The 27,007-nt window shown below is 38.8% G+C and overlaps 3 protein-coding genes across 9 annotated transcripts in view; 2 read left to right on the top strand and 1 right to left on the bottom strand.

Moving 5' to 3' along the window:
* Nucleotides 1-6,906, top strand: part of LOC139970042 (uncharacterized) — a 33,783-nt gene extending 26,877 nt beyond the window's left edge. For 2 of the 3 annotated variants that reach the window (XM_071975633.1, XM_071975634.1), the window contains exons 10-13: nucleotides 1,158-1,224; nucleotides 1,883-2,076; nucleotides 2,390-2,515; nucleotides 4,426-6,905. In XM_071975633.1, the coding sequence (XP_071831734.1) occupies nucleotides 1,158-1,224; nucleotides 1,883-2,076; nucleotides 2,390-2,515; nucleotides 4,426-5,223 (1,185 nt within the window). In that variant the 3' untranslated portion in view covers nucleotides 5,224-6,905. Of the gene's footprint in view, nucleotides 1-1,157; nucleotides 1,225-1,882; nucleotides 2,077-2,389; nucleotides 2,516-4,425 lie in introns of all 3 variants that reach the window. The other variant, XM_071975631.1, reaches the window with a different exon arrangement.
* LOC139970053 (uncharacterized) overlaps nucleotides 1-27,007 on the bottom strand; it is a 491,924-nt gene that overhangs the window by 152,970 nt on the left and 311,947 nt on the right. The window lies entirely within an intron of this gene.
* Nucleotides 25,702-27,007, top strand: part of LOC139969354 (cytoskeleton-associated protein 5-like) — a 74,302-nt gene continuing 72,996 nt past the window's right edge. For 4 of the 5 annotated variants that reach the window (XM_071974241.1, XM_071974239.1, XM_071974240.1 and 1 more), the window contains exon 1: nucleotides 25,703-25,851. The gene's annotated coding sequence lies outside the window, so the exon portion shown is untranslated. Of the gene's footprint in view, nucleotides 25,852-27,007 lie in introns of all 5 variants that reach the window. The other variant, XM_071974238.1, reaches the window with a different exon arrangement.

Below are 27,007 nucleotides of genomic sequence, written 5' to 3'. Positions count from 1 at the left end.
GAAGTCTGTTGCTCATGGTAATTCATCTAACTGCCAGTCACAGTGGAATGGTTTTATCTTGTTAAATATGGGACAGTTTCAGGGAACATAGTCAAGGTCATTTCAGTTCTAAGAAGATTTGAAGTCTGTTGCAATTCTGCTCATCCAGATGATAAGAGCAGATCTAAGGAAAGTATCTGTTCTAACTATGACTCAAAATGTGGTATTAGATCACCAGTCACTTGCTTCATGTTCATTAGTCACTAATTGAGTTACATTATTGCTGGTGTTCTGTTGCAGGTTTAACACTGATTTGGCCACAGTGAAATTGAACCTGATCGTGAAACAGATCATCAATCACAAGTCAGTAATAACTACAACAGATCAAAAATGCTCAAGAATGCTTCAATGAGTAACAAAGATTGGAAAAGCTGTGATCCATAATATTACATTGTATTTGATGTAGAGAAAAATATCCTCTTTTCTCTTAAGTAGATAACAATTGAGAGAAATGAGCATTAATTTTCAGGTATAGCAAACAACTGGTCCTTAGTCAGGAACCTGTTTCAAATTCACAATTTTAAGTATCTCTTTGCATTTGCTTCATAATGATCCATATCTTTGGGCAACATGGAATTTTAGTATATAGTAACATAGTACATACTAACATTAAGTGTTATGAAATGTTATTTTAATCTAGAAGAGCATATCAGTTGATTGTTTTTTATTCTGTCTCTCACTTTAATGTGGAATGAATCATCTCAGTTGTAAGGTTTCAACAGCATCTCACCATATCATATAATAACAGCCTTATATAGGGATAGTGAGGGGATTAACATGCATTGTGACCCTTGTCTGTTAAGTTGTGAAATGAAAAGAATATATTCTTTATATTTTATAGTTGTAATCACTGTGTAGCTTTCTACCACTAAAAGTAGGTGTACATGATGTAACAAGGGAGTATGTCTTGTAATTTGACCATGTTTGGTACATTTTACATATCTTAAGAGTATAAATGCCAGTTATCTATGTTTAGTATCTTCAGTTTCATTCTTTCAATATGTTTCATATGTTAATAGTATAAGTGCCAGTTATCTGTGTTTAGTATCTTCAGTTTCATTCTTTCAAATAAGTTTCATCCTTCTGTCAGTAAAGTTATGAATCTTGTTTTCTTTCAGTCAATGGAATCTATGAAAGTGGATGATCCAAGGGTGTTGTTACTCCTTAATATGCACAAAAGGAAAAGTAAGTCTTTGATCCTCTAGTATCATTCGAGTTTATGTTTTGCCATGAATAAGAAGTCATTGTGAAAATAGTCGCCCAGGCTTTCATACATAGTGCTGGTTGTTACATACTGTCTCCTGGGAACTAGTTACAGTATGTTATTCTTCTTTCATCTTTAGCAGCAACCTGATCATGACTAATTGTACTCTAAGACGACATTCACTCATAATGAATGTTTTTGTATTTTTAATTTATCAATAAGACCATTTAGATGCTATCAACATACACATAATGTAAAAGAATCTCTGCTCTTCCTGCATTTAGTATAAACAGTAAATTTCTCTTGCAATACATCTGAGTATTTGGACCAGTCTTGTACTATTTACTAGTATTTTTACCCAGTTTTTAACATGACCATGATACAAAGTTGCACTGAACATTAATTCTTTCAGTACTTATGTGAACTTTTTTTTTAATTTGTGAAAATGTGTTAAAAGCAGGGGGGCATCCACTCAGTGCCTTACAGTCTTAATGGTAAATATTTTTTTGTCAATTCTTGTTCAAAATTTTCATAAGTGACTAGAGTTTTGTTCAAAATATTCCTTGTTTAGTTTCAGAAAGATTGATCCAAATTAACTAACATTCTATTTGAGAGGATATGTTTATTTATTTTGTTAAGCATTAAAAGGCCAGCCAAACAGACAACTATATGGGAGTTCATCAGCCCCACAATTAGGACCAAGACTACAAGAAGTTGCCCCATGGACAAGCAAACCCATCAGTAGGGTGCAGACACCTTTAGTTGTTACCAACAAAGATGTTTGTCAGAGACAGAGGCTGCTAGACAGTCTTCAGTATGAAATAGAAACACTGGTAAGTTTATACAGACTTAATTCATGTTCCACAGACATTTTAGAGCCACGGATAGCACTTAACACTGTCAAAACAAACAAGCACTCATAGTTTATTTTATGAATCATGAATTTTTCATACTGAACAATATGGATATTAATGGTCATTTCTTGTGCATGCTATGAAAGGGATTGTTCACATGTGTATATATTATTTGATAGCCCTTTGGCCTTGTATATACAAGAGATATTACATTTAACTGGTATTTGATACCATTTTCATTCTACAAGTTGATCTTATCTTTGTTAAGCAAATTGTTTGATTGAATTTAAAGGAAGAGAGAGCTTATCATGAGCTAGCGGATCAGTTGGAGAGGACTGTACCTCATTACAAGAATAGGAAAGCAGCAGAGAGGGAAGAGGCAGAGAGAGAGAGGATGGATGCAGAGAAGGGAGCAAAGGTAAGAACAAATGTGAAGTATTAAATATTCTGGAACAGTAAAGAAGAGTGCATCCATTGTTTAAGGTGCCCCATATTGGTAGTGTAGTCTGTTTTGTATAAGAAGATGGGAATACGTGTTGAAATTATATTGAATGATGATTACCACCCATGCAGCAACTGATTATTTCAAGTTCCTGCCTTCAGGCAAAAGAATGTGTACCTTTAGGGGTTCTAAAAGATTTACTGACAGTATTTATCCTTCTGCTGTGAAGATATTCAATACGCACCAAAACCGTTAAACAATTTTAAACTTTGTAGACTTTATATTGGATATGAGGGCATTTATATTTTGTACGCTTTAATATTTTGTAGGTACATTTTATATTTTGTTCATCTTAATATTTGATAGGAACGTTTTCATATCTATGTACATTATTATACGTCTTATTTGTTGTCTACAATTTTTAATGTTTTGAGCTCTTGTTATCAACCAATTTCCATTGTATTTTATATGATTGGCTGAATAAATATCTATCTATCTAACTATCTATCTATCTATACATTTATAAAAGTAAGATATAAGTTAATGCCAGTGGTTGCACCATAATTTCTCTAGTGGGGCAAGTGGATGGCAAGCGAAGGGCAAGTGGGCAAACATTTTGGAAGTACATAAATTGCCATCTGTATAAAGTGCACATTGTGGGCAGATTTAGAGACTAGAGAGACTTCAGTTTTGATTGAATAGGAGAAACTGAGAGAGGAAAGCATCATAAATGACCCCCAACCCTCCAATTGGTGCTGTCCCTGGTTAATGTACAATATTTTATGTTCAATAAGTACAAAAGGTTCTTTAACAGTAAGCACATTAGTTTTCAAGAGTAAAGCAGATACTACATGAAGCAGGAGACGTCAGTATTTACTCAATGTGAATGGAGGTTTTGTCAACCATTTAGTAGCACAATTAAGTGACAACCATTGGTAGACAACAATTCAACAGTGAGCTATGTAGGAATTGTTTTGTGTACAACTGTTAATAGACCTAAAAGTGATATTTGGACAAGATTCTATTGTATAAAACATGAAATAATGTAGTTAATCACATAAGGGAATTTTCAGCAATGAAGCAATATCATTTGTTATAGAAGTTCTAGAGGATAGGCGAATGATTTTATAGAAGCTAGAGAAACATTCAACTCATTCATTGACAGTTGTTGATTAAAAGGCCCTGAAAAATTTCAATATTACAAAGAGTAGGATTGGGTGTCATTATTTTTTTGCTTCATACTTGTTAAGAGAATTCAAAATATTACAAAACTGTAAAGTAAAAGAAAGGTCACATGGAGGCATTTATTGTATAGATAATATATAGAATATATATGTAATAGATATAGATAATGTATAGATAATATATATAAAAGATATAGATAATTCATAGATTATGTATAGATTATAAGTGAAGGTTGTAATATGATTGTTCCCACAATTGAGGTAACTTTGAAATCATTTGTAGACATTGCCTGTTATCTTTATCCTTGTATAAGAATATGATGAACAGTGAATTCTGACAAACAGTCTAATCTGCACTCAACAGGTTCTTTTGGGGAAATCGCTTCACTACTACCCTTGTGCTTTCATGGCTTAATTATTTCCGTAGATATGCATGTTTTGATTAATCAAGACACACGATTAGGGAAGATTAATTTCATGAAATAACTTTCTTGTAGTGTAGATGGTTGTTGAATTACTCACTGGTTCACGTGTTTGCCATTCTTAATGATTCTTTTCTGTTAGAGACAATTGAAGGACTGTAATGTAAGGAGTAGGGTAATCTGTAAGAGATAAGTGAGCTGTTTCTTGTAAATGATGTTAGCTCTTATGTTGTTAAGTATTTCTTAACTAATATTATTTGCTTTTATCTGTTTATTTCAGAAGAAAAAAGTAAAGAAGAAATTTCCTATCCAAGAGGAGAAGAAAACCGATCCGATTGCATTTGACAGGATCACGCACAGAACACCAAAGTCATTCTATAAGGAACACAACAAGAACTGCAGCTCAAAGCAAGTAGCTCTGCCTAGCTCAAGACCTGTAGTCATGAAAACATGTAAGCAGTCAGGACAGCTGCAAGATGGGAAAGTGTTAACTGATACCTATGAAACATTACGGAAAGGATTGAATGAAGCAACAAGTTCAGTTAGTAGTATAGGTGATGTATCTAATGCTTCAGACATGACAAGACACATAGGAACAGCAGCAACAATGACTCCTTACAGAGGGATACTTCAGTCTCCTAATAAGATGGGGTCTCATCAGTTTGAAGTGTCCAGGGTTGGCACAGCTGCTGTGCTGTATGACTACCTTAGTGTTGATGGTGGTGATACTGATAAAGAGGAATACTCTAAACCCAGTCAGCTCCTGATCAGCAGTGACATCCAAACTGATAGAAGAGAGAAGAATGAAGACATCGTCTGTGACTCCACATTAACCAATGATGTTAAAGCAAGCCTAAAGGAACCCTCAATACTACCAGTCAGTCATGTACGTACTCCAGACTCTAGGAAAGTACGCTGGGAAAAGACAAAAGTCTCAAGGAAAGTTACAGTGTTTGATGACGATGAGTTGAAATTATATGGTGTACCTCTGAGTGAGATTGACAAATTAACTCAGAAATCAGAAAGTTTGGACCTAGGGGACCTCTCTCAGATACAGGCAGCAATAAATGGAAGATAAGTAACACACTGAAACTAGAATTCATGTAGCACAAAGTGCTGCCACAAACAAATAGATGGTTGAGTCTGTCAAAGGGATGGCTACCTCACTTAGAGTTAAAACACTTATTATGTTGTTTATTCCTGTTGGACAATCAAAATCTCTCAATGTGTGTTTGCCAAATTTTACCATCGATCTTCCAGCTTACTGCCCTAAAAGCTCAGTAAAAATGACACCGTTCTATGCAATTTTTATATTAATATTCATTATTTTTATTGATTTATCTGTTGTTAAACATTTTGAGCTGAATAAAATTTACCAGATTTGTTAACGTGTCCGTAGATTCTACAAGCTTCAATCAAAATTTGCAAGCACCACCCAACAGATTGTTCGCCAATCAAATCTCTCAGATATGTTTACAACCGTTAGGCCTATCATACTTTCACTTTGGTGGCTAGTCTGTGTTAGGTCTCTTGAATAGTATCTTTCTTTCGGTCTTACCGATGTAGTTTGCAAAATTGTGTCATTCTCTTCCATTGCAATGAAGAAACAGATATTTCAGACGTTTCCTTTGTGGTATTGGGTCAAGAAAGTGGATGATACGAGTAAATATATAGGTTACATTTGTGTAATGAGCATGCTGATATGGACAGTCGCAGTGATTTTACGGTAAATAGTTTGCGCCATAAGGGCAACAGAAAATAAAATTCTTTCCTTCAATTGCAACAGCTTTTCTCAATTAAACCTACTTGGTCAGAGTGCATTTAGAATAAGAAACATTGAATCTGCTTCGGAAGTTTGTTTTCCGAAATTCATCAACAAACACGTATTGAGACTTTAAAGTACAAGCAAGAAACATCCTTAAAAATAGCCATGGATTCCCTCATTATGGCTATCATTCATACCAATATGTTCATTATATCTGTTAGCAGTTCTTTGCCCAGTGATGAGTCAGACTTTCTAGAGCTGTGATGAGGTCATAAAGATTGATCAATTGTTGATATTTGTCATTCTTACTTTATGAACAGTCACAGGCTTGTTGGTCTGTCTGAGTATATTCTGGTGTTTAGCAATCTACTTTTTCAAGTTGCTTAATGACATAAATGCAACACTATTCTACATAATCCATAAATAGGATTTATGCTTGATAAGAATTTTAATTTGTAAGAGCTTTCAATGATATTTAAGGTGATAAATATTCATGATATGTTAATTCAAGTTCGATTGCATATTACAAGTAGGCTACATAGACATCTATACTAAACTGGTATGTAATTTGGAGATTTGATCCTCAAATTTAATAATGATTCTACTTTAAGATACAAACCCTTGAGCTTCAACCTCATGTTACTAGATCTAAGATGTACTTTAAAGATGTCCTTAAATCTATGATAACAGCGTATGACACTGTTGATTCACTAGTTTGTTTAAATAAGGAGACATGTGTAGATGTCATTTATCTTTGAATTGCTGTTTTCTACCAATTTATCAATTTATATGAGATTAATTAGTAACTTCATATTTACTATTTACATCCTTTGTTGCTTATGGCAACTCACAATTTCAGATGCACATATATTTTTATTGGCTTACTGATGTTTCTTTTAACAGGGGTCTTCAATCACATAATTTGGCTCCAGTTTATTTGTTTCTGCTGTGACAAATAAATTTGCGTTCTCTTTGTTTTTGAAAATGTGTTATTCATGTCTTATTTATTTCATCAATTAAAGTGGTCTCAATTTGTTTTTCCCTTAAGTGTTGTAGTTCATTATCCCACACCATACAAACCAATCATTGTTATTGTCGGAGCAACCTCAAACCATTGCTTTGATTTTTCTCTCTTTAAGAATGATTTGCCAAATCATGAGCATGACTTGAAGCAGCTGCTTGTGTTGATTTTGATACCAGCTAGAAATATTGTTTGGTACAAAACTCTATAACAAATGGTAGTTCTTTAAGTTCACCAGTGAAGTTCCATTTCAAACTAGGAAGTAGATTATGTAAAGATTAAGTAAATGCAATGGAAGTTCCCATCAGATTAATACTTATGACTTACAAATACATAATAAGAAATGGATGCATTAAAGAATGACTTATGGTAGGTTTGGTTTGTTGTAGACCAATCAAATCACTGCTATCAGTGCAGGTTGCATTTATATGATACTTATACTTTCTTGAGAAATGAATCATTAAACAGCTGAGGTTCAACAATCATATAGTCTAATACACAGACAAGCAGGTAAGTTCCTCTGATGCAACACAAAACTCAATAGGAAACACATAAGACCTATGGCCTCAAATGACATGTTTTAAAATGTAGTTTAGTGCATATGTAGTTTAGTGCATAGTAATGTTATGTATATAAGTATAGTAAAGTAAGTATAGTAAAGCATAGGAATGTAGTTTAGTACATACATACACGCATACATATGGTGATCCAAGGGTGCTCCGTTGTTGATAGGAATTATGAGAGCACGTTTTGGTTGAGTGTATTGAATTTCTAAAGCAATGGAGTAACATTAAGGCCTGCACAGAGGAGCCAGTTTAGACTTAAAGGAGCATATCAAACCAAGGGCGTAGGAACCGGGGGGCGCCAGCCCCCCCAGTGAAAGTTGTGGAGGGGCGGAAGTATCATTCCGCCCCCCTGGTTCGCAAGTCAGAAAACCCCTTTTTCATTTCCAAATAAGGAAAAAAATCTCATTTGGAGCACCAAATTGCATCTAATGCCAGGTGAAAATACAAAATTAAGTTTACAAAATGGAGTGGGTGTCGAAGTGTGCTATATTGCACCAAATTGCATCTGAGGCAACCTGGAAATGCAAAAAATTCCAAAGGGGAGGGGGCACCCCTCCCCTTAGACCCCTCCCCCAGGCCGGCCATCAGTCTTCAGCCCCCCCCCCCCACTCAAAAGTACCTTCCTACGCCACTGTATCAAACAGATATTTAGCATACTTTAAAGCTCAAGGTCTTGAGAACATCTCCAGCACTCATATCAGGAGTCAACCTTTAATTACGTGATATTGACTTTGGTTTAACGATTGTAGGAGGGTGTCTTAGTTTGACCATTTGCTGTGTTATTTTGAGGAATAACGCGTAGGCTTAGCAAACACGAAAATCTACTTGAAGACCAAAATTTTCAAGCAGGTATCCTGAGAAGCAAAACACGCATAGACGCAATACATGCAACAAAGTTAGCATTAGAAGAGGTAAAAGAGACTTGAATACAATGAAGTAAGAAAAATATAATGCCAAGAATGATAGAAGAAAACAAGAGAAAGGGAGCACACTGCAACAGCAAAAGGCTACAACCTGCCGGTATAACGCATGCAAGTAAACAAGAAAACATCTTACAACTGACCCATTAACTTAGCACTAAAAGAGCCGAGTTTGACAAAATATTATAACTTGTATGAAACAGTTCTTCCATTTTGAGAGTATTTTGATACCAATAGTTGTAAGGTGTTCACAAGAAGTATTCAATCAAAGAGGGATATTCCAAAATGCTTGAAAAACTAAATAAATCCAGTGCAAAACATATTTTGTCTATTTTTGTTTAAGTTTTTATCTTTCCTCAGTTTAATCAAGTGTTGCTTCTGGAAAATTATTTTTGGGTCATTTTTGGGTCAAGGATTATTGTAACCTACAAAATTGAGAAATATAGCACCATTTTGCATCTTAACTTCAATTTTTTTTTTCAATGACCTCCACCCCAGCACAGCGATCACTATGCATATCTAAAGGTTAAGGTTAATCCACTCTTCTATCAATTTAATAATTCAGCTGAAAACATCGTGTTCTTATTAATACCATATAACAACAGAGAGCATCGTTGGATGACATTGAGCACCATCTGTGCTTGACACATTTGTATATGCATTGTTAACATGTCATCTGAGGGCTATAAAATGTCTTTAGTGTCACATCTGATGGAACTGATCTAATAGTCCAATAGTTAGACTACATAGTCCAGTCACTTTAACTAATGAATGTCAACTGCTTAAAGGGTTGAAGTTGAAAAGAAGACATATACATGAGGAACAAAATGAATTCAATAAGGAAGATAGGTCTAAAAATAATAATGATAAGAAGACAAAATAAATAAAACGAAAGCAAAAATTAAAGGAGAAGAAAAGATCTTCATTCCAGCCTGACTAAACTTAAATAAAAGATAATAATGTGTGTATTATTATTATTATTACAGCTCATATCAAATGTTACAAACACAAACCCGTATATCACATAAATACGTGTGCAGCGGATTATGAAAAGTTATTCAGGTGGGAGTTTCTCTTAGCGTTTCAATGGTGTATTTTCTTGTTTGTCGAGAAATCATAAGCAACTTCATATCACTAAATATAATACCAGTGACTCTCAAACCATTTTACCGATTTGTTTTTATGAAATTGGGGGGGGGGCAGGGGCGTAGCGAAGGGGTTTTTGTTGGGGGGTGTGGAGAATTTGATTTGCCGACGGATCTGGAATTGGTGACTGAAATGGGGGAGGGGTCTAAGGGGAGGGGGTGTCCCCCTCCCCTTTGGAAAATTTTTAGTTTTGAAACGTCCTTAGATGCAATCTGGTGTATATTTTAAGTCAAATTTGATTTGCCGACGGATCTGGAATTGGTGATTGAAATGGGGGAGGGGTCTAAGGGGAGGGGGTGTCCCCCTCCCCTTTGGAAAATTTTTAGTTTTGAAACGTCCTTAGATGCAATCTGGTGCATATTTTAAGTCAAATTTGATTTGCCGACGGATCTGGAAGTGGTGACTGAAATGGGGGAGGGGTCTAAGGGTAGGGGGTCTACCCCTCCCCTTTGGAAATTTTTTAGTTTTGAAACGTCGTTAGATGCAATCTGGTGCATATTTTAAGTCAAATTTGATTTGCCGACGTATCTGGAAGTGGTGACTGAAATGGGGGAGGGGTCTAAGGGTAGGGGGTCTACCCCTCCCCTTTGGAAAATTTTTAGTTTTGAAACGTCCTTAGATGCAATCTGGTGCATATTTTAAGTCAAATTTGGCACGGAAGAAGCTCCCGTTCTCCTTTTCTCTATTCAGCTTTCCTTCTTTCTTCCCCTTCCGCTCTCTTCACCTTTTCTCCTTTTGCCGACAGACCCAAAATTTGCCGACAGCGACCAAATTATTGGGGGGGTGTGACACCCCCCCACACCCCCCGCTCGCTACGCCCCTGGGGGGGGGATTTTGACAACCTCGAATAATTTTAATAATAAGATATAGATGCATTTGCAGTTATCATCATGCAAATATTGGGATTATCAACTGCATTGATTGCCTTCTTGTTGCAACCATGATTGGTCAATTGTGTTAGCAGCCAGTGTCTTTATCGTCTGTACTATATCAACTGATTCGAAAATCATCTGCAGAGGTTTTCGAGATTTGCGGAATAGTGTCGGAGCCTCTACATTTCCTTTTTGTACCAAATACTCGCCTAAACTTATATAATCATATACTAATATAATCATGCTTTTCGGGATTTTTTTAGGCGAAAGTTGACAGCCTTTACAACCTGATCTTTAATCTGTAACTTCAGCTAGAATGTCTGTTCTACAGATAAAGACAGAGCGATTGTATTGGCCATCTGCCAGCTAATGTAATAAACACAGTCGTTAGAGGTCGAAACTAAGGAGGAGAATGGACCAAAATGTGACGTAAGAATTATTCAGACAACATAAGCGTGTGGATCGTGAACCACGAAGGTTCAACGTTACATGAAAACATAAAGTCCATCACAAAAGCTCAAGCGTTCGAAGCATTTCCGTTTTATAGTAATGACATTGCAGCACACTTTTCTGCACGAGTTTGACCAATTCTATATATAGCCTACTACAATCGCGTGCCGGTTATTCTACAGGAACGACGGGGAAGGGGGAGCTGAGGTGTGGATTTATCCGTCATTTTTTGTTTGCCATGTCTAAATATGTTTAAAAATAACCCAGGCAGATGTAATCATTGAAACTTCGAGTCAATGTTACAAGTATGACTGCTTAGCACATTGGTATACCGACGTAAAAGCAGTTCTCGGTTTCATTTCTACGAGGAAATTGACAGCTAGCTATCCGTCAAATTATCATTCTGTGTTTTGTCATAGGCCTACCAAAGTCCGTGGAAGTTTTGGCTTTTTCCTTAAAAATTTCGAAATGTCGAAAAGGTCGAAAGTTTGAGGGAAACACCGAAATCATTCAACAGTTTGTTTGGACCTTTCGTTATGCCCTCATACACTCTCCTTCATTATATAGTACCACCTAACTATGTAATTATCCCGAATTTTCAAGAAAAGTTGATATTTTGAGATTAAAATAGTCTGTTGACCATTTTGAGATAAAACGTTACAATTTCAAGGAATAAATCGAAATATTTGGAAGATATCAGGATTTTAATTTGTGTCATGAGTGCGTCATTTTGTCAGGTCATGATGACAAAGTGTTGCCAGGAGGTGGAAAAATGGCTCTTCCCTTAGCTTATCTTTTTCTCTATTCATTTTTCCTTCTTTCATTTCAAGCTGAATTTACACACATGAAACTGAAGAATGAAAGCATAACTTATTAGGTACATGCTCAGAAATTCAACATGTTCGATCCAATATTATTTTGTGAAGCCCAACATTAAAACGGAAAAATAGGTACTGCAATAAATATCAAGTCTATAAAAATCAATGCAAATGAGAATCGGTCTGTAATATTTTGATTTGTTCAAGCCATCACCTTTGTCTGTCAAAGAACTTTTAGTTGCTATTTCCATGCAGGGTGGAATAAAAATGTTCGTACCTTTTGTTTTTTTTGGGGGGGGGGGGTATGTCGTTCATCTCTATCACATAGACACCTGATGATGGTTGGGTGTGCTTCTGATATCTTAACTAAGACTCTTCTAAGATGGGTATACTTGTAAATATATTATAAGAGAATCATTTAGAGCATTAACAGATGCCAGTAGCACTGGCGAATTAGGTATAGGAGGCTGAATTTTATGGAAACAGCCAGATGTGAATGGAGAATCTTGTGAAGCAGGGGGCATTCCCGCCCTCCTTCTTGCGCAAGCCATTGGATTTTAGTGCTGTTGCCAGATAATGGTACCACTTGGAACCACTTCGTGACCGGGTTTGCGTTACTTTGACCAAACAGCGTTATACAAAAACATGACTGGATCTATCCACTTGTACAAATAACGAATTGTGACGAATTTAATTTTTAGTTTTCTATGTTGCTCATTTGGAACCCATGAAAGGGGTTTTCTTATATCATCGTACCTGGTCCTACCGAGGGGATACCATTACACGGTGCTTTTCAGGGACCTTAAGTGTCCTTGTGGATCTCAAACAAAGTTCTTAAGAATCACTGTTTCCGAAACTACCTACTATCCGGTATGAGAATTTGCTACAACACTGTGGCTTAGAACGGGACCATATTGACACTTTTTGTTTTCTTGCAAAAGTGATATAGATTGAATTCTATGTATATTAAAATTAAATCTCATGGTCTTGCTGGCTTGTATGTCATTGACATTGCAACGAATATAATGCTTGTTTTGGTGTAGGTAGTGTAAATCTTTGCCAACACATTTATGTCAAACCATGAGTTTAAGTTCCTGCAAACCTTTGTGAACCGCATGACTGTTTGATTGTTTTGCTTGGCTTACCAAAAATAACCCATAACAATAAAATTCATTCCACCTTCAGAGTGACAAGCCCAAAAAAAACGGACTTTTTAAGGAATTCGATGGCGCTAGTTTGAAACAGGGTGTTTTTTAATATAAAATAATTATATGGCTCTTACAGGCATCCGTAGATTCACTTTTAGGAGAATAGTGCCTCATCAGGCCACGTATTCAGTGGACGGTGGCTGCAAGCATACCGGTCGCAGAGATGTCACCACTTCTGGCCAAAGGCAAGGATTCACGCACGCCACCTAGTACGCTTCTGGTCGATTTGACCGACCCTCTGCGCATCCTCCCGGGTTCTTTTGCGACAACAAGGGAGACATGGTACGGGATCCTAGGCCACAAAAAGTACCATACCTACAGCCAAAGGTATTATCGCCAGAGGCCTGTCTTGAACCCTAGCCACGATTTACACGACCGACGAGGAATGAGTCTTTCGTCACCCTCTTAACAGCATCGGCCACCACATCAGCTAGTAAATTATGCGGTTGAATTAATATATCAAGACTTCAGCTTCGATTACTGAGAGAGAAAAATGAATTTTATAACGTGTATAACCAACCATTGATGGATTCGAACTCAGTTCATCAGGTTACCAGTCCACTGCTTTACCCTCTGAGCCATTTGACGAGATAACTTTATACGAGCTTAAATTGGTATTGTTGGTTGGATAAAATCTATTGGTAACAGTGAACGACACTGCCTTCAACGAAATCTCTATTCATCCTGTTTTACTCTCATTAGAACAACGGATCTGAATAGTTTATTAACAAGAAGCACACGCTTGTCTTTGTTTACATTGCACCAAGCAGTAAGAATGTCGCTTCCTTTCAAAACGTAAATGTACAATAGGATTATGCCCCGATACTATCGATGACTTCGAAGCAAGCAGTAAAAGACAAACGGATTCCGTGAAATCTTCTTATTCACAAAAGGTTGCTTAAGATTATACGCTCGCAAGAGAGAGGTCTTGCTGTAAGTTGTCTCTCTTTACAACTATATTCTATGCAGGCGATCATGAACTGGAAATAAGCCTGAAATTTCAACAAACAATGCCTAGTCACATTTCAGTACCGTTTTGAATGAAGAAGGGACAATGCTTATTAAGTCAAACACGTTGACTACATGTGACTAATCTTATTTAGGGATCTGAATGGCTAAGCACGGTTATCAGAAACCCGAAACAGGATTCATAGAGTTTTGAGTTTATACAAGTAGATTTGGGAAACACGGGGATCGGGAATTCGTCAACCACAAGACTTTGTTTAGTCCGCAGTGGCTTGATGTGCTTATATTGATCCTCTGAAACTGCGGCATTTGCGTGGATAGGTCCCCCCCCCCCCCCCCAACGAAGATGGTCCAAATGACTGTGTTTCACACATATATATATAAGTGTGTATTTAGTTTAATACAAAATATTAAAATCATCTTTATAAATATTAAATTTTGATCTATTAGCAGCCAACTTGATCACGTCGTTTACAATTGTTGCATTTTGAAAGACTGAAGGGTAATGAGGTTGGACGGTGACGAGGACGGGGATTGAATGTTTTTATAGCTTTAATTTTTGCAATACAAGTCAACACTCTGTATAGGAGGCAATATCATCCAATTCATGGTCATAGCTACCCTCCCTTCGCCGCCCCTCCTTCCCATACCATTTGCCGGTACGTTACTGAACCATGAACATTGACAATGAAATATTCAATTGCATAAGTTTCCGATGAACAGGATTAAGATAAAGTTTCCTTCTTCTGCTGATTTGAAAAGAGGTATTTGAATCGCCTCTCATATAGAGTATGGGTTTGAATATTAATCCACGACGCACCCATAACTCTGCTTTACTTTCACTTCATCACCTGACCAAATTTATTCATGCAACTTATTTAATCTTGAAAAAACATCATGTTACAAAGTATTGGTTGAGCTGTTGTAAGTCTGAATCAAAAGGAAGGAATAAGCCAATGAGAACATGTGAACTGTAGAAACATTATTTGCATTTCCTTTCAAGTCATTGGAGGATTAGAGATTACGTTGATCCAAGAATTATACTCCATGAAATGGGAGGAATGCTAAAAGGGAAATCATTCTTGTAAGAAATTCCAACTGAAAATAAACACTCTATATGCAATCATAAAAGAACTTTTAATGCTGCTTGATTCTTTCTATGGATTTAAAATTAACGACATTAGATCGAAAGAAAGTGAATAATACAACCGTGGCCCATCTCTTTTCAATCTTCCAATCGCATGAACTATACGATTGGCAGAGGCTCTGACGTCACGCATTAAATTGTTATCAGACACCTTATTTTTTTGAGTAACCTTTTAATGTGTTTCTGTCAGGATGTTTAGAATTCAAAGCAAAAAAAAAAAAAAATGCAGTTTCACATTACCACGTGTGAGTGAACAATCTGATAGAAATTTTACCAGAAAATTTCACTTTCTGTCAAAGCCGACATAGTTGTAGATAAATAAACTTTTATATTCAGAAAATCAGTTTTCATATCCGGGCTTGATTTCGGACATAATTTCGTTACGTAACTAACCAGGCTGTACATTTCGAAGCGGTTATAGATAGATCATCTATAAAAGAGGTCGAGTCGTCTCCAAGTTATTTGATAAAAAACAAACATCATCAATAACATACCAAACGTTTTTGAATAACAGTTGGGAGAAATGAGGTTGCCAGACGTCCCCCCCCCCTCATACACACCTCCCCCCTCCCCGTCTCCTCTCTCTCTCTCTATTCGTGTCTGTAGGCAAAAGGTATGTCTTAAATGTGAACTAACGGAAATATGGTTGTTGTTGGTTCGTTGCTTTCTCTGAGAGATAATGACAGCTTGTATCAGGCGCGTATCCAGGATTTTCTAACCCGGAGGGCGCGAATTACTATCTAAGCGGAGCGCCACCATCGGTTGGCGCGGAGCGTACAAGAAAATTTCTGGTTTTGATACCCCACCGGAAATGGCACTTCTCGTTCTTGAAAATGACCAACCAGATGTACACTTTTGCCTGAGAACCGCAGTATTTCCCAAAAGTTTTTTTTTCCATCCATAACCTTTTTGAAGATTGTCACCATTCACACATCATGTTCGACCTGATTGCATGTCCTATGGATCATTGCTTTTGTAGGTGATTCTACGTCACGGCCCACAATATCCGAAAGCCCCACTTTTGAAGGTTTTAAGCCCATTATTTGTTGAGAATTTGAAAATTCACATTTCTCGTGAATAAAATCACTTCAGAACATACCCATAATGTTGCACAAAATTCAATCTATGGACAACCAATATAGAAAAACCTCCTTGAACCCCTAACAGACAGGTGAAAATTGAACGAGTAGAGGAAAGTATGATGAAGAATGTTGGTGAGGAAATTTTCTAAAATTCAGACACAGTTAATTTATTGGTGTATAAATATTGCAACCTCTTATAATGGCTATTATAAAACTGCGTTGAAGGAAATGAAAAATAACAGATATTTCCGATATGAGGTATATCGAAACCGAACACTACACACATAGGCGTAGGTCCCGCTGCAGCCCCCCCCCCCCCCCGCAACCAAATTTTCCCCATTTTTTTCGGGCACCTACTGAAAGAAAAATAAATAGCAATGAATAGCTTAAAAATGATCTCCTTGGTAATTAAAATCAAGTTGTAAGCTTGGCCGATATTACTACTGTAAAAGAGAGTTTTGACATAAATGGATCTGTATGCTTTTTCTCCATCTACATAAGACATTTCGTTGTTTACATTAGCATCCGGCAGTATACTGTGCAACTTTCACGGTACACTTTTGGCGGTACACGATGCCATGCAATGTAATGACCGAGGCTTGCTTATATGATATTGGCATCGATATGTTGAACGCGCGCTTCGCGCGCGAAAAATTTTGGCTTTTTTTCGGGCAAGTCATTACAGCCCCCAAATCCAATTGGCCTCCTACGCCTTTGACTACACACATAGACAGTTTTTGAGGCTGTTCATCCTGGAACATGCATTTCAATGCTCCACTGATATGATGTTATATCTGCTCTTTGCTTTACAAATTCGAAAAGGCGTGTAGCGAGTAATTGCCAAGGGAGGGGCGAAGCCTGTAGGCAAACTATCTAAGCGAAGCGCCACCATGAGTTGGCGCGAAGCGTACAATAAAAAAAAATTTAAAAAAATGCCGAAAATGCCTTCCAGATCGCTGGAAATGACACTTCCCAAGTCTTGTAAGTTGCATCTAAGCATTGTCTATTTTGAAATTACTAGCGATGTCATAAAGAAAATTTGCTCGGGGGAGGGGGGCGGTCGCCCCTTCCCGAAATGCGTCATGTTCCCCGACGACTCGGTCGAGTTCAAGACCAGCCACAGTTGGTTCCATATAGCACTATTGTACAATTGTTTAAGGCGTCCATACACACACACGCGTTATGATAGACCATATATAATATTTATATTGATACATTAGTGAGAGAGGAAAAATGGAAACGTCAAAAATGGAGTTGTCGGTGTAAGGGGTAGAGTGAGGCGCACACCCCCTCCGAAATCCTTGATCTGTCACTGGCTACCCTGTGTATATAATAGGGATCAGCGCTTTTACTATGACTGTTCCTCTTTCTCTTCCCGAGGTCTTGGCTATCTTCTACCCCCCCCCCCCCCCCCTGTTCTGCTTTTCTCTTTTTTTTTCTTTTTCTTTTTCTTTTCCCTTCCTTCCTCTCCTCCTTTTCTTTTCCCCCCTCCTTTTCCCTTTTTTCTTCTCTTTTTTTTCCTCTCCTCTTTTCCTTACCCAGGGGGCGCGCGCCCCCAACGCCCCCCCTGGATACGCACCTGTGTATCATTCATGGCCACTTCTTCTGCTCATAAAATTGCTCGTTTCCGAAATCAGACATGGATACAGGTACTTAGTACCACCCTAGGGAACTGGTCATGACTTCAATACTTTCGCAGAGTTGGAAAAAAAACCCCAGCAAATTGTATATCAGCAGCTGATATACTTATAGTCCCTACGTACTTGTCAACATGTCTATATATAAGACGTATCATAACCTCGTGTGAATACACAACTGACGAAAGCGTATGCAGTGAAAAGCAAATGGTGTGGGTTTTGGTATTTTATATATAGTAGATAACTCCCGCGCATCATATTTCCATACGATAATAATATACTATGGAATTGCGGAGTAAATTTCAGCATGGGTTACACATGGCGTCGAACATTACTTACGGGCAGTGGCGGACTGGCCACACGGGCATTTGGGCCGGTGGGCCGGTGGGCCGGTGGGCTGGGGAACCTGGTAAAAATTACAGCCCATTTTCACAGTAGTTAATAAAATACAGACGGGCTGTGTAGAAATATATTTTTAACTGTGGGAATCAGCTCATGTTAGTTAGTCTGTTAGTTCGTAACAAAAGAACGTGCTATTGGCAACCCGTCCGTGCTAATGGATTTTATTTAGTTTTTTTTCCATTTTTTTTCAAGCATGTTACCACAAAATGCTTGAAAAACTAAATAAAATCCAGTCTAAAACATATATTTTTGTATATATTTGTTTACGTTTTTATCTTTCCTCAGTTTAATCAAGTGTTGCTTCTGGAAAATTATATTTGGGTCATATTCAAAGGATTATTGTAACCTACAAAATTGAGAAATATAGCATCATTTTGCATATTAACTTCAAAAAACTTTCAATGGGGAGGGGAACCCCCTCCCCTTAGACCCCTCCCCCAGGACGGCGATCACTATGTAAGTAGCATATCAATGAATAAAGGTCTAGGTGGAAAATGACCGGGCCGGTTTTAAGACCCAGTCCGCCCCTGGTAGTAGACATCACTCTTAGGGCCCCAATACTTTTGTAGGGTGGGGTGACCTAATTTCTAGTTTCCGACAATAATGTTACTTAATCAAGCTTTTCCATTGTGATTTGTAAATATCTTTACCTTGTAGAAATCTTAGAAATTGAACATACTGCCTGCAAGCTTATTGTCATTACTGTTAATCAATCTTAACTCAGTATGCAATAGTTTCAATAAGCCTCACAATCTTTGCACCTACCAAGTTCGCCGATTTGCAAAAGTTAGTGTGATAAGCTTCAATTTGTTCGAGATCTTCAAACCTCACTACCATATAGTAAAACTGGAATAATTAATTTATTAAAATATTGGAGCAGTAAAATACTTTTTAAGAAAAGTCACCCAGGAAAGAACCTGGGCACGGAAAACCGAACGACTGATGCGCTCTCAACCCATGTCCCCTTGCATCGAGGCTGTGACTGTGTGATCGTCGTAAGGTGTGTACCACAACTACCCTCGAAGGGGAACAGATATTACACACGATCTTAGCTAAAAGCCCGATCAGCGGGAGCTTTAAGTTATAAGACTTACCGTAGTTTAAGCCGACTGAAAAGTTCTTCCTGTGTATGATTCATTTGTTTACATTTAGCCTTACAAAGGACCTCTCATAAAGTGAGGGCAGAAAACCGGTGGTGTTTGGGTCCCAGAATAAATGTCAGTTTTGTAAATGCGACAATGGACAAGATGGGGCTTTGCAAAAAAATCTACGTTCTCAAATAATCCGGGGGGGGGGGGGGGGCGCGAATTACTATCTAAGCGGAGCGCCACCATCAGTTTTCATAAATTTCTGGGTTTGATACCCCCCCCCCCCCAGATCGCCGGAGATGGCACTTCTCGGGCTTGAAAATGACCAACCAGATGAAAACGTTTGCCTGAGAACCAAGTATTTCCCAATAGTTTTTTGCACCCCTAACCATTTTGACGATTGTCACCTATCACACAACATGTTCGACCTCATCGCATCTCCTGTGGATCATTGCTTTTGTAGGCGATTCTAAGTCGCGGCCCACAATACCCGCCAGCCCCATTTTTCAAGGTTTAAGCTCATTATTTGTTCAGAATTTGAAAATTCACATTTCTCGTAATATATTCACTTAAAAACATAGCCTACCCATAATGTTGCACAAAATTTCATATATGGGCAACCAATATAGAGAAACCTCCTTCAACCCCTAACAGACCGGTCAACTTGGACTAGTAGAGGGAAGTATGATGAAGAATGTTGGTCAGGGAATTTTCGAAAATTCAGACACAGTTAATTTATTGGTGTATAAATATTAAAACCTCTTATAACGGCTACTATAAAACTTCGTTGAAGGAAATGAAAAAAATACCAGATATTTCCGAAACCGAACTCTACACACATGGACAGTTTGAAGCTGTTCATCCGGGAACTCCATTTTCATGCCCACGATATGATGTGATATCTGCTGCTTGCTTTACAAATTCGAATAATTGAAATGGGACTGAAATAATTAACTTTTATCTGTTTATTGTGCGATGCCCCACATTACATTCATTTCGAAAACGCACAGTTTCATTACATACTGAAGGCTTCGATTCTCTATCTGCCTTCAGTTTAGGGAAGTTTTCATCCCTAGATATTGCTAGATATTGCTAGATATCCATATAGTACAATGTCCTTCAGATTTCTTGGCATTTTTGGGGGCTGATCTTGGTAAATTGCAAAATCGGGAGTGGACACTCCATATAGTCAGTGCACGACCTTTAGACGTCACTAATCACTATACACAACCCGATCCAGGGGCGAATCCAGGATTTTCTAACCCGGGGGCGCGAATTACTATCTAAGCGGAGCGCCATCATCAGTTGGCGCGCAGCGTACAAAAAAAATTCTGGTGACACCCCCAGATCACCGGAAATGGCACAATGACCAATGACCAACTAGATGTTCACTTTTGCCTGAGAACCAAGTATTTTCCCAATATTTGTTTTTCATTCATAACACTGAAGATTGTCACCAGTCACACATCATGTTCGACCCTCTCGCATCTCCTGTGGATCATTGCTTTTGTAGGTGATTCTATACGTCGCAGCCCACATACCATTTCAAATTTGAAATGCAGCGTTTGGTCAAGACAAATTGGTGGGGACACGGTATATCATGTCCCCACCACTGAAAAAGTTGGTGGGGACGCGTCCCGCTGTCCCCGCCCATGTATTGGTGTACAAATATTAAAACCTCTTATAACGGCTACTTTAAAACTTCGTTGAAGGAAATGAAAAAAATACCAGATATTTCCGAAACCGAACACTATATATACCCACATAGACATTTTGGAGGCTGTTCATCCTGGAACGCCATTTTCATGTTCACTGATATGATGTCACTGATATCTGCTGTTTGCTTTACAAATTCGAATATTTGAAATGAGATTGAAATAAATAACTTTTATATGCCCCACATTATATTCATTTCGAAAGACGCACAGTTTTAAGTTCATTACACACTGGAGACTTCGATTCTCTATTTGCCTTCAGTTTAGGGAAGATCTTGGGTTTTTCATCCCTAGATATTGCTAGATATTGCTAGATATCGCTAGATATTGCTAGATATTGCTAGATATCTATACAGTACAGTGTCCTTGGGATTTTTTTCGGGGCCTGATCTTGGGAAATTCCAAAATCGGGAGCGGTCACAATCCAAGTAGGTCAGTGCACGACCTCTAGACGTCACTTACAATACTCAACCCGATCACTTGTTATCGATGAAGTGGTGTGTTGCCGGATTTTGTCAAGGTCTTGGTACTATGGGCGAAGGTCTTTAATTAAGTTTCGTAACTCATCGGAGGCGCGCGTTTTCATGCAGATGGGAACCATCTCAAGAAGTGATGGGTGTGTCCGCCCCCGGCAATGATACGCCTTAGGATCCACTACATGATATTCACAGGAAATGTGCTCAATTCTCAAATCGCATGCTGAATTTATTTTTGATTCATTGTATGAGTTACGGTACTAGGGGTGGGGTAACAATTAGCATTCAGTTCGCGTTGTATAACATTTTATCTCTGAATGGCAGTGTTGCATCGAAGGACATAGGTCTAGTGCAGTTCGCATATAGATCCTGGTTCCCGACGACTCGGTCGAGTTCAAGACCAGCCATATAGTTGGTTTCATAGCACAATTTTCCAATTGTTTAAGGTGTCCACACACACACGCGTCATGATACACTACATCACTGGCTACCCTGTGTATATATAGGGATCAGCGCTGTAATTATGACTGTTCCTCTTTCTCTTCCCGGTGTCTTGATGTTTTCTTCGGTTCCCTCCTTTTCTTCTTTTTCTCTTTCTTCTTTTTCTTTTCCCTTCCTTCCTTTCCTTTCTCCTCTTTTGGCCCCTCTTTTTTCCTTCTTTTCTTTTCTCTTTTCTTCTCTCCTCTTTTTCTTACCCGGTGTGCGCGCACCCCCAACGCCCCCCTGGATACGCGCCTGCGATCACTTCAGTAATCTATGAAGTGGTGTGTTGCCGGATTTTGTCACGGTCTTGGTAATACGGGAGAAGGTCATTAATTAAGTTTCGTAACTCATCGGGAACCGATTAGAGGGTTGGGGCGTAGGGTTGTGGGCACGTTTTCATGCAGATGGGAACAATCTCAAGAACTGCCAACCCCCGCCCATGATGCGCCCTTGGATCCACTACATGATACTCACAGGAGATGTGATCAATTCTCCAATCGCATGCGGAATTCATTTTAAGATTCATTAATTGTACGAGTAACGTTACTGTAGGCAGGCGCGTATCCAGGATTTTCAAACCCGGGGGGCGCGAATTACTATCTAAGCGGAGCGCCACCATCGGTTGGCGCGCAGCGTACAAGAAAATTTCTTGTTTTGATACCCCCCAGATCACCGGAAACGGCACTTCTCAGGCTTGAAATGACCAACCAGATGTACACTTTTTGCCTGAGAACCAAGTATTTCCTAATAGTTTTTTCCCATCCATAACCTTTTTGAAGATTGTCAACCCGGCACACATCATGTTCGACCTGATCGCATCTCCTGTGGGTCTTTGCTTTTGTAGGTGATTCTACGTCGCGGCCCACAATACCCGTCAACCCCACTTTTCAAGGTTTTAAGCCCCGTATTTGTTTAGAATTTGAAAATTCACATTTCTCGTGAATAAACTCACTTGAAAACACACCCATAATGTTGTAAAAAATGTCATCTATGGACGACCAATATAGAAAAACTTCCTTCAACCCCGAACAGACCGGTCAAAATTGCACGAGTAGAGGGAAGTGTGATGCAGAATGTTGGTCAGAAATTTTCGAAAATTCAGACACAGTTAATTTATTGGTGCATGTACAAATAATAAAACCTCTTATAACGGCTATTATAAAACTTGGTTGAAGGAAATGAAAAAATAGCAGATATTTCCGAAAACCGAACACTACACACATAGGCGTAGGAGGCGCGGCGGCAGTGGCGGAGCTAGGGCTATTGGTCAGGAGGGGCGAGAATGGTCTGTAGGGGCGCTTTCGACACTATCTAAGCGGAGCGCCACCACTGGTTGGCGCGTAGCGTACAGAAAATTTTTGAGTAAAGATACTCCCTAGATCGCCGGAAATGACCCTTTCCGGGCCTGCAGATAAACGAAGAATAAGGTGTCATCGCCAAATTACACCAACAAAATGTGACAAATGTCAATAAGTAGATGAGAGCGCAATAAAAAAGTTAATAATCTAGAATAAGTAAAAAGTGGTAAAGAGCTGAAAAAGGCGCCAGCAGTTCATTTGAGTCCGTCAGGGGGGGGGGGGCATCCGCCCCCCTGACCGTATGGACGCTCCGCCACTGCGCGGTGGGGGTGCAGCCCATAATTCGCCATTACAAATGTAAAAGAGAGTTTTGACATAATTGGACCTCCATGTTTTTTATACATCTACATGAGACATGTCGTTGTTTACATTAGCATCCCGCGGTATACTGCGCAATTTTAACGGACCGTACGGTACATGATGGCATGCGATGTAATAACCGATGCTTGCTTATATGATATTGACATTAACACGTTGAACGCGTGCGAAGCGCGCGAACAATTTTGGTTATTTTTTCAGGCAGGTCGGACAGTTTTGAGGCTTTTCATCCTGGAACGCCATTTTCATGCTCACTGATATGATGTGATATCTGCTGTTTGCGTTACAAATTCGAACACGCGCGTAGCGAGGAATTTGCCAAGGGAGGGGTGAAGGCTGTAGGCAAATTATCTAAGCGTAGCGCCACCATATGTTGGCGCGAAGCGTACAAGAAAATTTTGGCCGAAAATGCCTCCCAGATCGCTGGAAATGGCACTACCCAGGACCATTTGTTAGCGCGAAGCGTACAAGCAAATTTTGGCCGAAAATGCCTCCCAGATTGCTGGAAATGACACTTCCCAGGCCTTGTAAATTGCATCTAAGCACTTTCTATTTTGAAATTACTTAGCGATATCATTTAAAAAAATGCTGAATGGGGGGGCGGGCGGTCGCCCCCATCCCAAAATGTGTCATGTTCCCCGACGACACGGTCGAGTTCGAGACCAGCCACAGTTGGTTTCATAGCACAATTCTACACACGCGTTATGATAGACCATATATAGTATATTTATAGATCATTAGTGAGAGAGGAAAATGGAAACGTCAAAAAAATGGAGTTGTCGGTGTAAGGGGTAGCGTGAGTCAAACTTTTACGAAATCATTGATCCGTCACTGGCTACCCTTCAGCGCTGTAATGATGTCACTGTTTCCCGGTGTCTTCGCGTTTTTCTTTTACTCCCTCCTTTTCTCCTTTTTCTCTCTTTCTTCTTTTTCTTTTCCCTTCCTTCCTCTCCTCCTCCTCTTTTTTCCCCTCTTTTTTTCCTTTTTTCTTCTCTTTTTTTTTTCTCTCCTCTTTTTCTTACCCGGGGGGCGCGCGCCCCCAACGCCCCCCCCCTGGATACGCACCTGGTAGGTTTGGGGAAACAATTAGCAGTCAGGTCGGAGTGTATAACATAGGTCTAGTGCAGTTCGCATATAGATCCTGGTTCCCGACGACTCGGTCAAGTTCGAGACCAGCCACAGCTGGTTTCATAGCCTTGTATATGTATATATATATATATATATATATATATATATATATATATATATATATATATATATATATATATATATATATACATACATCAGTGGTAGAGGAAAAATGGAAAACCTCAAAAATGGAGTTGTCGGTGTAAAGGGAAGGGTGAGGCGCACGCCCCTTCCGATATCCTCGATCCGTCACTGGCTACCCTGAGTACATAATAGGGATCAGCGCTGCAATTATGTCACTGTTCCTCTTTCTCTTTTCTCTTCCCGGTGTCGTCTATTCTCTTCGTCTATTCCCTCCTTTTCTCCTTCTTCTCTCTTTCTTCTATTTCTTTTTACTTCCTTCCTCTCCTTCCTCCTCTTTCTTTCACCCTCTGTTTCCCTTTTTTTCTTCTCTTTATTTCCACTCCTCTTTTTCTTACCCGGTGGCGATCCCCCCACCCTCCCCCTCGCCCCACCCCTCCCCTTGGATACGCGCCTGTGTACCGCAAATAGACGTTGCATGTTATGTGCTGTTCACGAGGATTTTTTGCTGTAATATTTGTTTGCTGATGAGGGTGGGGTGGGGCTACTCCCCCCCCCCAAGAAGTATATGTGGTTTCGCCCTCGTCCTTGGGTTGCCTTAATTAGTCCCTGCCCGTAAAAATATTCTCTGCAGGTTCAACTTCGGATTCACTGAGGTTCCTGTCAGTGCATGGACCGTTATGAAAATGTCGAAGGCATATTGATTGATCGCAATCAATTGAAATTCCATTCTAGGTCACTGTAATGACAGGGAGAGACTCAGACCATAACAAAAGGAATATGAAATATTCTTTTTGCGAATTAAATAACATACTTTTTGTGTGTAATCACGTAATCTCGCGGTTTAACTTTGAATCTATCTGCGTTAAAAGACCATTATTGAAATCCAATCAAAGCGCACAAGGTTTGTCACGTGATCAACATATCATTTGAAACGACGAATCTATCGATCTGCTAATCAGGGTACATCACAACGTTGGAATCATATAAACTTTCTATGGATCCGATCCGAAGTCGAAACTAGCTCACAACACATAATCAAATTACCCCGAAAGCACGGTAAGAAGTCCCCGAGAAAAGGATTTTTTTCGTAAGGATCTAAATATTTCTTTTGGAAAAGAGGAAATCCTTACTCAAATGATTTAGGTTAAATTTGATATCTTGAGTCGTAAGGAGCGCCTGGCGCAACGAATGCTTAGGCGTAGGCTGCTGTAGCATACAGTTTGCGAATGAAAATCATACGAAACCTTAACATAGGCTTAAAAGCCTATGCTTCCTGTCTGTGAATTTAACATAAGTCAATTAATTGAGCTTACCGCACATGGTGCCGGAACAGTTCAAAATTAGAAATATGTAAAAAGTGATAACTTTCTGGAAGGTATTTGCAAAACAAGACTATTTAATTTGCTAGCCTAGGTCCAATGCTGGTAAAAGTACAGTATCACTAATGACATCACAGTACTAGTCACAGGGTAGTACTGTACAGTAGTAGCCTAACTTACTTAGTTACGGTTACATTAGACCGCACAGAATGACTTCCAAATAACGGTAACACTAGCAGTTAGTTACACATTGCTTTTGAGTCTAGATCTACAGTATACACGGCTACAGGAGTACTAGTGGAAACTGATATGATACGATACTCAAAGTCGAACAAGCTTTGCCATGTTACTTGATTATGCCCACATGCACAGTATAATATTGCATACACATTGTACTTCAGCATTTTCTTGTGCGTGCGGCTGTGAGGTAGAAAGCAAATGTGGTCGCGGCCACCAGGGTCTGTAGTATGAAGTATATGTAACCATTACTGATGCATACTGTATGTAAAGTATGCACTTTCTGTCCTTACTAATAACAAGTTCTTGCTAAAATTTTGCAAGTTGGCGATGTGAAGGGGTGTGCATACAGCTAAAATGTAGGATTTCCCCTCATTACAGAGTGTTGCAAAATGTGATTTATTTCCTAATTTGTTTTTAGTATGAATGGAGGATGATACAAGTTACTATCAATTTTTGGGGGCAGATCTTTATTTTAAAGAATATGGATTTTCTGAGTTTTGTTCGAAGTGTCGAACACTTACTGCAAATAAGCTAGTCGTCTGTGGGACAACCTAAGCAGAGTTTTATGTTGTTAGACATGATCGGACGACTGTTCAATTTGAGCCTTGACATCGTAAGCTGAACCCATTCCCTGTATGGTAATATTATCATAA

Source organism: Apostichopus japonicus, chromosome 7 (genome assembly GCF_037975245.1).
Source record: "Apostichopus japonicus isolate 1M-3 chromosome 7, ASM3797524v1, whole genome shotgun sequence".
NCBI classification, from domain to species: Eukaryota; Metazoa; Echinodermata; class Holothuroidea; order Aspidochirotida; family Stichopodidae; genus Apostichopus; species Apostichopus japonicus.
This window is presented reverse-complemented; position numbering and strand designations above follow the sequence as displayed.